This window comes from Austrofundulus limnaeus, unplaced genomic scaffold (genome assembly GCF_001266775.1).
Source record: "Austrofundulus limnaeus strain Quisiro unplaced genomic scaffold, Austrofundulus_limnaeus-1.0 Scaffold337, whole genome shotgun sequence".
In the NCBI taxonomy this organism is placed as follows: Eukaryota; Metazoa; Chordata; class Actinopteri; order Cyprinodontiformes; family Rivulidae; genus Austrofundulus; species Austrofundulus limnaeus.
The window spans coordinates 196,780-210,835 of record NW_013952739.1 but is presented as its reverse complement, the minus strand read 5'-3'; the positions used below and the strand labels follow the sequence as shown (position 1 = coordinate 210,835).

The 14,056-nt window shown below is 44.2% G+C and overlaps 1 protein-coding gene across 7 annotated transcripts in view; it reads left to right on the top strand.

Annotated features, from left to right (window-relative positions):
• Positions 1 to 14,056, top strand: part of myt1la (myelin transcription factor 1-like, a) — a gene marked incomplete in the record, with an annotated part of 43,788 nt that overhangs the window by 10,310 nt on the left and 19,422 nt on the right. For all 7 annotated transcript variants that reach the window (XM_014022644.1, XM_014022642.1, XM_014022643.1 and 4 more), the window contains 5 exon segments: positions 2,624 to 3,027; positions 6,467 to 7,076; positions 8,997 to 9,394; positions 9,557 to 9,691; positions 12,019 to 12,109. In XM_014022644.1, coding sequence (XP_013878098.1) covers positions 2,624 to 3,027; positions 6,467 to 7,076; positions 8,997 to 9,394; positions 9,557 to 9,691; positions 12,019 to 12,109 — 1,638 coding nt within the window.

Here is a 14,056-nt window from a genome sequence, read left to right as displayed (position 1 = left end):
CTTATATACCCCCCCCCCACCACCACCACCCACACCCACCTACTGTTAGCACAAAAGCATTGCCATGGTGATGAGTGCTGGCACGTGGTGTTGCCAGGGGCAACGCGGGGTCCCAGTTATGCACACCTGGATACGTTGAACAGACAGAGACTCAAAAGGACGCTGTCATTCCTGAAGACAAAAAAAAAGTAGAAAACGAAGCATTTAATTAAACCTGTCCTGTCTTCATCCACTGCAGATCAAATACATGTCTGTAGGTAACCATAGCAACAGAAGAGCCAACTCAGTCGTATTACACCCTGATATTTACCAGGTGTCCTCAAAGTGTCCACAGCAGGACCCTGATCAGGACTCTGGATTCTGCGGTTGACCAGAGAGAGAATGGAGACCTGTCCGAGTGTGTTCAGCCCATAATGGTACCAGACAGTCCATAATGGTACCAGACAGTCCATAATGGTACCAGGCATGGGGATGGCTGTGGCAGAGTGGCTAGAGGACTCGTCCTGGAACCAGTAGGTTGCTGCTTCGATCCCCTGTCCAGCTGTCACATTTGTGTCCTTGGGCAAGACACTTCACCCCCAGTGCCTCTGATGTCTAACCCATCAGTGTATGGATGTGATTAGCTGATCTCCTTTGTAGAAGATCTAACATTTGCAGTGTGAATGGGTAAATGAGGACACAGATTGTAGTGTGAAGACCTTTTTTTTTAGTACCCTGGTTGGATAGAAATGTAGAGCTGGGCAGTACGACCCAAATTTTATCTCACGGTTTTTTTCAACAACTACACTGGTTTCACAGTATTTGTAGTAATTTTTTTCCATTACAGCTCAGCTGATAATAAAATGTACAAATGTTGCTTATTGACTATTTTCTTTTGCTGTCTGTGTCACTGTTTACCTCCTCTTGTACGTCTTTTCTTCTTTGCCTGGTTGTAGACATGCATTTTGGTCCGATCGTGAAGGGTTGCACACCAGTCAACTCAGCTCCACTACAAAACTACTTCCCTCGGGCTTTTCACAATAGAAGCACGTTAAAGTCTCCATGCATTACCGTCTCCATTATAACATCATGCATTAAATCTAACCATGCACGTCACTGAAAAGTTGTTTACTACATTCAGTAATGGTGAAAACAGGATGTTTTTTAAACTTAATATAAGCAGCTGAAACACCACCCACCGCCAGTTGCTCCAACAAGCTGCTCCAACAATAACATTAGCATGCTAATATACATAGCGGTGCTGCGAGGAAAAGTGTCCCTAGGGAAACAGTTCACTGGCAGCCACGACGAAACGTTCTGAATGTGTTCAGGCTATTTAAACCTGTATTTAAACCCGGTATTCAGAAAATTCAAATCATAACAATAATTAAAACCGGTTTTTGGTACAAAATGGTATACCGCCCAGAACTAGCTCTATACAAGTACAGTCCATTTACCATTTACCATAATGGTACCAGACAGTCCAAGATACCTAATTACCCTAATTAACTAATTTCCTACTGGGATCAATAAAGTATTGTTGAATTGAATTTTAAATTGAATTGAAGATGGTACCAGACAATCTAAAATGGTACCAGACTGCCCATAATGGTCCCAGACAGTCCAAAATGGTACCAGACAGCCAAGATGGTATCAGATGGTCCAAATTCGTACCAGACAGTCCAAAATGGTACCAGACAGCTCTTAATGGTACCAGAAAGTCCAATATGATACCAGATAGCCAAGATGGTACCAGACAGCCCAAAATGGCACCAGAGAGCCAAGATGGTACCAGACAGCCAAGATGGTACCAGACAGCCCATAATGGTACCAGACAGCCAAGATGGTACTAGAGAGCCAAGATGATACCAGACAGCCAATATGGTAACAGACAGCCCATAATAGTACCAGACAGCCAAGATGGTACCAGAAAGCCCATAATCATACCAGACATCCCATAATGGTACCAGACAGTCCAAAATGGTACCAGACAGCTCATAATGGTACCAGACAGACTCGATGGTACCAGACAGTCCAAAATGGTACCAGAAAGCTTATAATGGTACCAAACAGTCAAGATGGTACCAGAAAGCCCACAATCGTACCAGACTGCCCACAATGGTATCAGACAGTCCATAATGGTACAAAACAGTCCAAAATGGTACCAGACAGTCCAAAATAAAACCAGACAGCCAAGATAGAATCAGAGAGCCCATAATGGTACCGGACAGTCCAAAATGGTACCAAACAGTCCAAAATGGTACCAGACAGTCCATAATGATACCAGACAGTCCAAAATGGAACCAGGCAGTCCAAAATGGTACCAGACAGCCCTTAATAGTACCTGACAGTCCATAAAAGTACCAGATAGCCAAGATGGAGCAGACAGCCCATAATGGTACCAGACTGTCAAAAGGGTACCAGATTGCCCATAATAGTACCAGACAGTCTAAAATGGTACCAGACAGCTCATAAAGGTACCAGACAGCCAAGATGGTACCAGACAGCCCATAAAGGTACCAGACAGTCCATAATGGTATCAGACAGTACACAGTGGTACCTTTCATTAAGTTCTTCAACCTTCTGGACTCAGATTTCTAATAAAAAATAGTAAAAATAACCAGACTTTTGTTTTGTCCCTCAGCATCTACGGCTGTCCACTGGCCAAAAAGAGGAAGACTGTGGACAAACAATTGCTGGAGCTACCAGCCAAGAGGACGCCCTTCATCGTGTCCTGTCTGGCCAAGGAAGAGGAGGAGGAACCTACACCAGCAGGAACTTACACCAGATATCAGAACCAAGACATTGAGGCAAAACAGGGAAGCAAGAAGCAGGGGGAGGTAGAAGAGGAAGATGATGAGGAGGAAGATAATGAAGCGGAGGAGGAGTTCTCAGAAGCCAACGAGGAGCAGGGAGAGGAAGAAGAGGAGGAAGAAGAGGAGGAGGAAGTTGACAAAAAAGAATCCAGACGAGGAGGAGAGCGAGTAGAGGAGGAAGATGATGGTGATGATGAAGATGAAGACGAGGATGAGCAAATTCATTTTCAGGGTGAGTTCAGTTCTGATTTCTGTTGGTTATGCCCTGGTTCTGGTCTAGTTCTGGTCTCTGATGGTTCAAGATGAATTTGTCAGACCTCTGGTCTGGTCTGCTAAGATCTGGGTTTACAGAGGATCCACTTTGTTGAAATTGGACCAATTCACAGCAGACGTCTTCTGGGTGAAAGTTCTCTGCAGCAGACTGGGTCAAATCTTCACTTCAGCACAATATGCAACAGGAAGAAACCTCCGGAACCAGAACCAAGCTAGGCAGCCATTTGCCGCAACTGGCTGCAGTTTGAGTGGGCAGCCAAATAGACACAGACAATCACAGTATGACTGGTTTCTATGGTCCAGGTGTGGTTTGGGGGGGTTCTCCCTTCAGTCTCCTTATCAGGAGGTAAAATGCTCTATTGAGTTCAGGTCAGGTGATTGACTTGGCCAATCTAAAACCTTCCACTTTTTTCCCCTGATGAAGACCTTTGTTTTGTTGGCAGTGAGCTTTGGGTCATTGTCCTGCTGCATGATAAAGTTACTCCTGGTTAGTTTGGATGCATTTCTCTGCAATTTGTCAGACAAAATATTTCTGTACACTTCAGAATTCATTCAGCTGCTACCATCATCAGTTCCATTATCAATAAATATTACTGAGTCAGTTCCAGAAGCAGCTATGACGTTACCTGCACCATGCTTCACAGTTAGTAAATGGTAAATGGACTGAACTTATAGAGCGCTTTATCAAGACTCTCCAGACCCCAAAAGCACTTTACATTTACAGACATTCACACATTCACACACTGATGATGGCACACTACATTGTAGCCACAGCTCCCCTGGGGCTCACTGACAGAGGTGGGGCTGTCATGCACTGGTGCCACCAGACCCTCTGACCACCATCAGTAGGCAAGGCGGGTGAAGTGTCTTGCCCAAGGACATGACTGAAATGGCTGGACGGGGGATCAAACCAGCCTTGATTGGCTCTATTGTTCATAGAGGGTCATGTGCCCATCACCTGACTATCATTGGGGCCCTGATTCACACCTATTGCTCACAGGGGGCTGAGTCATACTTGCAATAACAGCATTGTAGGAGGGGGACAACTGGACACGAAGGCCTCCACCTCTGTTTAATGCTGGATGGGTTTTCTTCACAAAAATGGCTTCCTTTACTCCTCTTTCAAACCAACATTCCTCTCTATCAAGGATAACATATTCATCCCAGAAAGAGTGACCGCTGGCCTGTAGATGAGTGTAAGCTGCAGAGTCCAGGTTTGTAGATGAGTTTAAACTGCAGAGTCCAGGTCTGTAGATGAGTGTAAACTGCCAAGTCCTGGCCTGTAGATGAGTGTAAACTGCCAAGTCCTGGCCTGTAGATGCGTATAAACTACAGATTCCTGGCCTGTAGATGAGTGTAAACTGTAGTGTCCTGACCTGATGATGTTGCTCGTCTGTGTTGGCCCATTCTTTTGAACAGTGGCTGCTTTGTTTCCATGATGTATAACTGATCACAGTCCTCCTAGCACCTAACAGCATACACAACACTATGGGTGAAATTTAGCTCTTGTGCTAATTCTGGCGCATTTATATTCACAGAATATTGATTAATTAATTAATTGATTGTGCACTGTCCTTTTAAATAAATAAATGAAATGAAACATTACTCTATTTGTGCTGGGGACTGGATCTTTGGGGTGAACCAATCTTTGTCGTAATGGGTTTTGGGTTTTGAAAGGCACTGGAATGTCATGTTTAGAGAATAAATTTCTCAGTTTCCCTGAAACTCCCACAATATACGGAATGACCACTGGTTTGGGGTTTTCAAATCTTCTTAAAGTCTTCTTTAATCAAGACATTAACAACCTATTGTTTGGCTAATGGTCCTCTTTTGCATGTGACCAACCTGTTTGTCCAACATGTGGAGGCAGTGCTTATAAGGCTGAGTTCCCCTGAAACTCTTCAGACTGAAGAAGTGTCTTGGAGGAGAGACGAAATGTTTCATTAAAGAAGAACCTGTCAAACCCAGGACAAAAAGTAGACTAGTTATTCAGAGCTATTTAATGTTTGAACAGTCAACCTTAAAGGCAACACCTGGTCAATAAGAAACACCTGTCAGTCATATGTTCCAGTAGTTTTGCTCGCTTGAAAAATGGGTGGGTTCAGACAAAGGGTGGTAAGTTCTGAGTTGTTTAACACATTTACAAATAAATATTCGTTTCCGGTGAGAGTTGGACTCCGCCAAGGTTTCCCTTTGTCACTGATTCTGTTCATAACTTTTATGGACAGAATTTCTAGGTGCAGCCAAGGTGTTGAGGGGATACTTTTTGGTGACCTTAGGATCACATCTCTGCTTTTTGCAAATGATGTGGTCCTATTGGCTTTATCAGAGCATGATCTCCAGCTCTCACTGGAGTGATTCACAGCCGAGTGTGAAGTGGCCGAGATAAGGATCAGTGCCTCCAAATCCGAGACCATGGTCTTGAGCCGGAAAACGGTAGCGTGCCGCCTCTGGTTTAGGGAGGAGGTCCTGCCCCAAGTGGAGGAGTTTAAGTATCTCGGGGTCTTGTTCACGAATGAGGGAAGAATGGAGCGGGAGATCAACAGGTGGATTGGTGCTGCATCTGCAGTGATGCGTGCGCTGTACCGGCCTGTCGTGGTGAAGCAGGAGCTGAGCCAGAAAGCGAAGCTCTCGGTTTACCGGTCGGTCTATGTTCCTACCCTCAAGCTTTGGGTAGTGACCAAAAGAACGAGATCGCAGATACAAGCGGCTGAAATGGGTTTCCTTCGCAGGGTGTCTGGGCTCTCCCTTAGAGATAGGGTGAAAAGCTCAGTCATCCAGGAGGGACTCAGAGTAGAGCCGCTGCTCCTCCACGTCGAAAGGAGCCAGTTGAGGTGGCTTGGGCATCTGGTTAGGATGCCTCCTGGACGTCTCCCTGGTGAGGTGTTCCGGGCACGTCCCACTGGGAGGAGACCCAAGGGAAGACCCAGAACATGAAGGAGGGACTATGTTTCTCGGCTGGCCTGGGAATGCCTTGGGATTCCCCTGGATGAGCTAGGCCAAGTGGCTGGGGAGAGGGAAGTCTGGGTCTCTCTGCTTAGGCTGCTGCCCCTGAGACCTGACCCTGGATAAGTGGCAGAAAACAGATGGACGGACAAATAAATACCAGAAAATAAAAGCTGACAATCAGAACCCTTGTCTCATCTTTTGATCTTAAACCCAAATGTCTTTAGTGAACAACAAAAAGAGAATCTGACTTGTTCCAATTTGTTTGCATCAACCTTCTTTTTTTAAATAAAAATGAGTTTACTTTTTAGCTCTCCTGTGAGTCTGTATTGTTGGGTCCAAACCTCCTGCCACTAAGACATTTTTATCTTCTTCTTTCAGCTCATGTCCAAATTCATCTGATTGTAGGAAAATAACCAGAAAACATTGTTTTCTCTCTTTCTTTACACCAGAGAACCAGTACCAGCCCAGAGGACTATCAAAGCTGGTTCTAATCCAGAAGGACGACAACAACAACAACAGCTGTTCCCATGGAAACACCACTGGAGATGAAGATGAAAACTATGATGAGCTCGTTGCTAAGTCGCTCCTGAACCTTGGTAAGATCGCAGAGGATGCCGCCTACCATGCCCTGACTGAATCAGAGCTGAACAGCGACTCTTCAAACAGTGTTGATGAGGAAGATGAACAGGAGGAGGATGGCAGCGAGGAGGACAAGAAGGGAGAACTGAGTGTAGACCTGAACAGTGATGTGGTCCGAGAGACTGTGGACTCCCTGAAACTTCTGGCTCAAGGTCACGGTGCCCTGCTGCCTGAAGATGGATACCCTGAGAGCGGCATGATGGATGATAGTGTCCCTGCCGGTGGGCGTGATCAGGAGGTCAGAGGTCAAGCCGAGGACTGTGGGGAGGAGGTGTGTCTCAGCAGTCTGGAGTGTTTGAGGAACCAGTGCTTTGATCTGGCTCGTAAACTAAGTGAGTCGCAGCCTTCTGACCGTCCCGTCCTGCATGGTGCCCACCACCAACAGCTGGTAGACCAAAAGGTGCTGCAACACCTGAACAGGTAGGTCCTACCGTCTGATTCCTCTGTCCTTGTTGGGTGTGAGAACTCAAGTTATGTTAGGTTACTCAAATCCAAACAGTTCTGAGGGTTCTGCAGTTTGATGGATCCATGAAAAACAGCCAGCAGCTGGAAGACAACTGTGCCATGGTCCTGTAATCCTGAGGCTGCAGGTTTAAGACCAGGTTTTATCAGGAAGGACCAAAAACAGTTGCTAAATGTTTGGTGTGAGGTTGCTCATTGTGGCAAGCCCTGCAGAAGGGAGCCGATAGAAAAACGACAGCAACAACAAAAAAATAAATAAATAAGTGTAAGATTTTTATGATTGTTTCATTTTATTGGAGAAAAAATATATAAAAGGTCCAAAATTATTTGCATGTAAACATGACCCAGTTCTTGGTGAAGAAACCTTTACCGCTAAAGCATTCCTGTAGGTGGTCTCCAGCTTTGCCCACATTTTAAGGGAGATTTTGGCCCACTCCTTCATAGAAACTCTAAATCCTTCAGATTCCTTGAGTGCTGATTGAACTTATAAAATTTAATAATCAACCTTCAGTACCTTCAGCTCCTCCAGAGATTTCTGACAGGACTGAGGTCTGGAAACTAGGTGAGCCACTCTCTAACTTTATTGTTCTTTAAATGCTTCTCTAATTCCTTGGTGGGATGTTTTAAATTATTGTCCTGCTGGAAGACCCGTCCATGACAAATCTTTGGTGTTCTGACTGAGAGAAGAAGATTCTAATGGTACACAAACTCATTCACTGGTTCTTCACATCAACAAAGTCATCTTAAAACCTTAGCAGTAAACAAACCCTGGACCATTTTTAGCAGGAACACCTTCTAAAGACTGAACTGGGCCTGGACCTTCTTCAGCAGGAACACCTTCTGATGACTAGACTGTATCTTCTTAGCAGAAGGACCTTCTGAAGATGGACCTAGACCTTCTTTAGCACAAAGACTTTCTAAATAATGTCCATGCCCTGGACCTTGTTTAGCAGGAAGACCTTATGAAGACTGGCCTAGGCCTGGACCTTCTTCAGCAAAAGGATCTTTTAAAGAGGAGGAGACCACATCCATGTAGATTTACACGGACAAATCATCAAACAGGTTGAGTCATAATAAATGACCTGGACAGTGCATATTGACAGTGACCTGTCCTGCAGTGACAAGTGTTTGTGTTCAAACCCATCAGCATCTACATTTTCTCCATGGACTTGAGTGTTTGGAGTCTATAAGAATATTCTGTTGAGTTTTACAGAGCATTGATTCAGTGGTAAGATGTGGCATTGTCTGTTGGTCTCAGATATTAAACCTGCTGAAGACAACAGGTCAAATCCTGGCTACAGCTACTGGACCTGTGTCTTAGTGTCTTGTCTGACACCTCTCATGTTCTGCATTCAGAATGTTTTACTGAAGTCAGGTACAGGCTTTATGTGATCAATCGTTACTCTTTCATCCCTCTCTCAGTGCAGCTCATCAATGAGCGGACGTCTTGTGACAGAGTGTTTCTGTGGCAGGAAGTCAGGTCTGAATGACATTTACTGTTTGTGTGATGGGCTCATTGTGTAAGTTTTATGTTCATGTGTAATGTGTTTTTGTGCAACCGACACTTTTAGCCAAAGCCAATTTCTCCCAACGAAGACTAATAAAGGTACTTTGGACTTATTGACTGGTTGATCTCTGGGCAACATGGGTTAACCAGTCAGTGAGAACTTGAATTGTGTTGTAGCTGTTAAAGAACAACATCTCACATTGTGTCACTTCTATGAATCATCAGTGATCCTACAGGAACTTGTTTCTCTGATGTTTAAGGGTTTGTCTTTATAAAATCAAGGTTTGTGTTTTTGTCAGTGACCATTTTTATTCAGGATCTTAAAGGAACAGATTCAGATTTTTATCCCTCACTCTGATCTTGTTTCTCAGGTACAACACCTGTATACCAGGAGCTCAGGAAGAGCGCTGCTACTCTGACATAATGAACCTGATGAAGCTGGAGGAGCAACTGAGCCCGACCTCCAGAGGCTACAGCTGCAGTCGGGACAGTGACGAAGACACCTTGTCTGTGGCTTCAGACCGCTCCGATGACACCTTTGACATGGCCAAGGGGAACCTGTCTCTGTTGGAGAAGGCCATCGCCCTAGAGTCAGAGAGGGCAAAGGTCATGAGGGACAGGATTACTTTGGAGCATACAATGCCCCATCGAGACCATCATCATCATCATCGCCTTCACATGGAGCACAGCCCCAGGCTGAGTGGCACCATCGAAGAGCGAAGGTCCAGAATACAACAGGATGAGATGAAGAGAGTATACTACCCTAAAGGTAGAAACACCTCCTGACCCTCGCTAACCCTCAGTGAAGCTCAGTTTGTTGTGTAGCTGCACATTGAGAAGGGGTCCATACAGAACAAGGTCCATCCCCAAAAGCCAGTCGAATCAAAGATTTCTTTTTTATTTTGGTTTTCATTCTCCTGCTTGTCTACAGATTCTTCCAGAGGTGAGAAGAAGGAAAGCAAGTGTCCAACACCGGACTGTGATGGTACTGGCCATGTGACGGGTCTGTACCCACATCACCGTAGCCTGTCTGGGTGTCCCCACAAAGATCGGGTCCCTCCTGAGAGTAGGTTATGCTGCTTGGCTGCTTTTCCACTGTCTGCTGATCATTTCAGTGAGCTTTTCCATCAGAGGCAGAAATCATCTTTATGAAGAAATGAGTTCTGAGAACAAACAGCTAGTCTGCTGAGCCAGATCCAAAAACTCTAACAGGATCCAAAACGAGTCCAGAACAGGAAAACAGAACATTCATATCAAAGAATTCAGCTGAAATGGTTTACACTTTGACTGATGATTTTCAAAAACTATAATCACTATATATTAAAATTGGTAAATCACTATATTTACTAATTTTAATACGTAAAATATTTAGAAAAAGTTAAGTACGTACTTTTGAATTATAAAAGTTAATCAGTGACACAATGTCCAGGTCAAAAAAAGCCGATATGATAACTCCGCCTCCCACTTCTTCACTCAGCCAATCAGATTGTTTCTGCCTCAGGTAATGTGAAGATTTAAACATACAGCTGCCATATTTGTGTGACCTACGGCACAATCACCACTATGGTTAGGGGAGTCGTCCTGGAACTGGAAGGTCGCCAGTTCGATCCCCCATCCAGCCGTTTCAGTCGTTGTGTCCTTGGACAAGACACTTCACCTGCCTTGCCTACTGATGGTGGTCAGAGGGTCCGGTGGCACTGGTGCATGGCAGCCCCGCCTCTGTCAGTGAGCCCCAGGGCAGCTGTGGCTGGAGCTTACCACCATCAGTGTGTGAATGTGTGTGTGCATGGGTGAATGTCTGAAATGTAAAGCGCTTTGGGGTCCAAGTGGACTTGATAAGGCGCTATATCAAGCCATGTACCATCTGTGTAAAGCTTTGTTCAAACAAGAATTTGAGGTTCCCCAATACCCACTCCACCGCAGCCACCAGATAAGCTTATAAGGATCAACAGAGGCATCGCTTGCAAATTAAATACCCTTTATTTGGTTCACAATACTATTAAAAAAATACTCCGATCTGAGGGCTTAGATGATCATAAAATAGTTTGTTACCAAGAATAAAACCAGAGAGCTATACTGGCCTTGGGAACCTTCAGCTTAAATTAGTTACCAACTATTTAGATTATTTGGGGTGAAAGAAATAAAAAACAAACTCACACACATGCTCCCCAACAGAAACACACTCACACCAAAAACCCTGGTGAGCACAGCAAGAAATACAAACCCCGCTTCCACTAGACTTTTTAAAACCCTTTAAAACAACCCAGAGGACTAAAACTAAGGTTTCCTCTTGTTGGTAAACAAGCAAAATACAAATAATAGCTGATCCTAAAATGATGATGATGAAAATAATAAAAAAGATAAAGAATAAACTAGTGGAAACTAATAGTACAAATGAAAACCAAACTAAACTACAAAACCAACTAAAACAAAATTTAAGCAAAACTAACAAAACTGCAACAGTAGCAGGCCAACTTACATGAAAAAAGGACAAAGTCAGACCAACACCTTGAATAAACAAACAAAATGAGGACTAACTTTACCTCCTGCTCAATAAAAACATTTGATATGCACTCCTCATGCGCCACTCCCTCTAAGACAATGTAACCCATTCAAGAGAAACCATGTTGCATTTTAGCAAGTTAGCTTGTTGCATGACTGAATAATGTCAGCCTCCCACAGGACATGTCAGACGTAATATGTAGCCTTGTATAAAGATGTGGCAAAGCCAGTAGTCTAGTGCATCCAAAAGTGTTCAATGTTTATACTTTAATGTAACATTCCAACTGTGCACTTTTACTAACTACTTCTACTTTTAATACAATTATATCAGAAAATTACTTTACTACTACTTTCCTACATTACTTACTTCTAAGAGAAGACTTTTACCAAATTAATTTATGGTAAGACACTTGTACTTTTACTCAAGTATCATTTTGAGGTACTTTATACAAGCCTGAGTTTTAAAGTTAGTTATTTTGACTGACAGCTCCCAGAGCCAGGAGCTTCCTGTCCACAGAGATCTCATCAATACTTTAGGAGAAATGTGGAAAACCTTTAGATTTTGTCTTTAGACTTATCTTTCAGACAAGACCAGAACCAAACATTTCTGGTTGCAGAACAGATCTCAGATTATTTTGGATTTAACTTGGAGAGGAGTTTTAAAAATTGTATTGGAACTGAAAAGAGTCCCGACTTCCTTAAGTTTTTGTGAAATTTGATCTTGGTTCTTGTTTTGATTCAGGCTTCAAGGTCTGGGTTGAGGAAAAACATGTTTGTGTTCTGTTTGGTTCTGGTGCTGTGATCTGAGTATGGCCATTTGTCCAACTGATTGCTCTATATTTTTCTGCTTCTAACCCTTTCTGTCCTTCTCACCTTCTCTTATCTGTAAAGTCCTTGCAATGTATGAAAATGTGTTAAAGTGTCCGACTCCTGGCTGCTCTGGACGAGGTCACGTCAACAGCAACAGGAACTCTCACCGCAGGTGAGTGCTGCAGTCACACCACTGTCAGGGTAAAGTTGGGTAATCATCTATAAGACAAGACCCTCCTCTCTGTATTAAGTCACACCCCTAACTGGGGTGAGATCCTTGTGGGTAGAGTCACAGCATCACAGATGGTGAACACTGGTATCTAATTACATGGCTGAACTGCTGTTTTCAGATCTCTTTATACAAACACAGTTTAAGTTAGATGGTTTTTGGAGATTTTCACCACAGACAGTTCAATTTACTCCTGTGGAGTAAACTGAATGGTCTGCCACTTCACTGGGGTGGTGGTTCCCATTTTTAAAAAGGGGGACCAGAGAGTGTATTCTATCATGGGATCACACTTCTTATCCTCCCTGGGAAAGTTTACTCCAGGGTGTTGAAAGGGAGGCTCTGATCGATTGTCGAACCTCGGATTCAAGAGGAGCAGTGTGGCTTCAGTCCTGGTCATGGAATTGTGGACCAGGTCTTTACCCTTACAGATTTGCTAAGGGGATTGTGGGAGTTCGGCTTTCTGGTCTCCATGTGTTTTGTAGACTTGGAGAAGGCTTATGACTGAGTTCCTTGAGGCATTCTGTGGGGGTGCTGCAGGAGTATGGAGTGTCTGGTTGCTACTAAAAGAGATCCAGTCCCTGTAGAACCAAAGCGGGAGCTGTGTTCACATTATTGGCACAAAGTCAAGCTTGTTCTCAGTGCAGGTTGGACTCCAGGCCTGTCCCTTGTCTCCAATCCAGTTTGTAGTGTTTATGGACAGGATGTCAAAGTGCAGCTGTCCACTTGTGCCTCAAGTGGAGGAGTTTAAGTATCTGGGTGTCTTGTTCACAAGTGATGGTAGGATGGAGCGGGAGATGGATCAATGGATTGGGGCCTCATCCTCAGTAATGTGGGCATTGCTTCAGTCAGTCGTGATGAAGAAAGAGCTGAGTCAAAATGCAAAGGTCTTGATTTACTGGTCTGTCTTCATTCCAACCGTCACCTATGGTCATGAAAGTGTGGATCATGACCCAAAGAACCAGATCCTGGCTACAAACGGCCGAAATGAGCTTCCTTTGTAGGGTGGCCAGGCTCAGCCTTAGAGATACGGGGAGGAGCTCCGTCATCTGGGGGGAGCTCAGAGTAGAGCCGCTGCTCTTCCACAATCATAGGAGCCAATTGAGGTGGTTCATTTGATTAGGATGCCTCCCTTCAGAGGGGTTCCAGGCATGTCCAACTGGTAGAAGGCCCTGGGAAAGACCCAGGACTCCCTAGAGGGATTATGTATCCTCTCTGGCCAGGGAACAACTTGGGTTCCTCCAGGACAAGCTGGAAAATGTTGGTGGGGGGAGGGAGGTCTGGATTTCTCTCCTGGAGCTGTTGCCTCTGCGACCAGACTACGGATATTCGGAAGAAGATGGAGATATCCAGTTTAGTCTCTGATTATGTTGATATTTTGTTAACAAGCTTATCTTACTACCACAATCTTTTCACTTCCTTTAGTTTATCCTTTCAAGCTTCAGTGTTTCTGTCTTCTTCACCCAGTGTGTCTCTGCTGTACTGATGGTTTCTTCTCGGAGGACAGAGGTCACACTACCAAACCCAAATTAACCTCCACTGTYTCTGAGCTCACATCTCTCAACCAAACAGGAAGCAAATACTATTTTAACTTGTGATCCATCAACCCCTGTAGAACCATCAAACAGAACCAGTGGTACCATCAGAACCTTCTGCTTCTCACGGGTCAAAAGTTTCTTTGATCCAACTTCTAGTTTTCACAAAGACTGTTTGTCTGAGACTTTATTTTTACTCCAGGTTCGTTGCCATCTCCTCATTATGAAAAGTCACCATTTGCATAAAGCTGCTTTAAAAAATTTCCACTGAATCCACATCTCTTAGAGACTGAGGTAATACGTTCCAAAAGTTAGGAGCTACAACCTGAAATGTTATGTCCTCGCGTGTCTTTAGGAA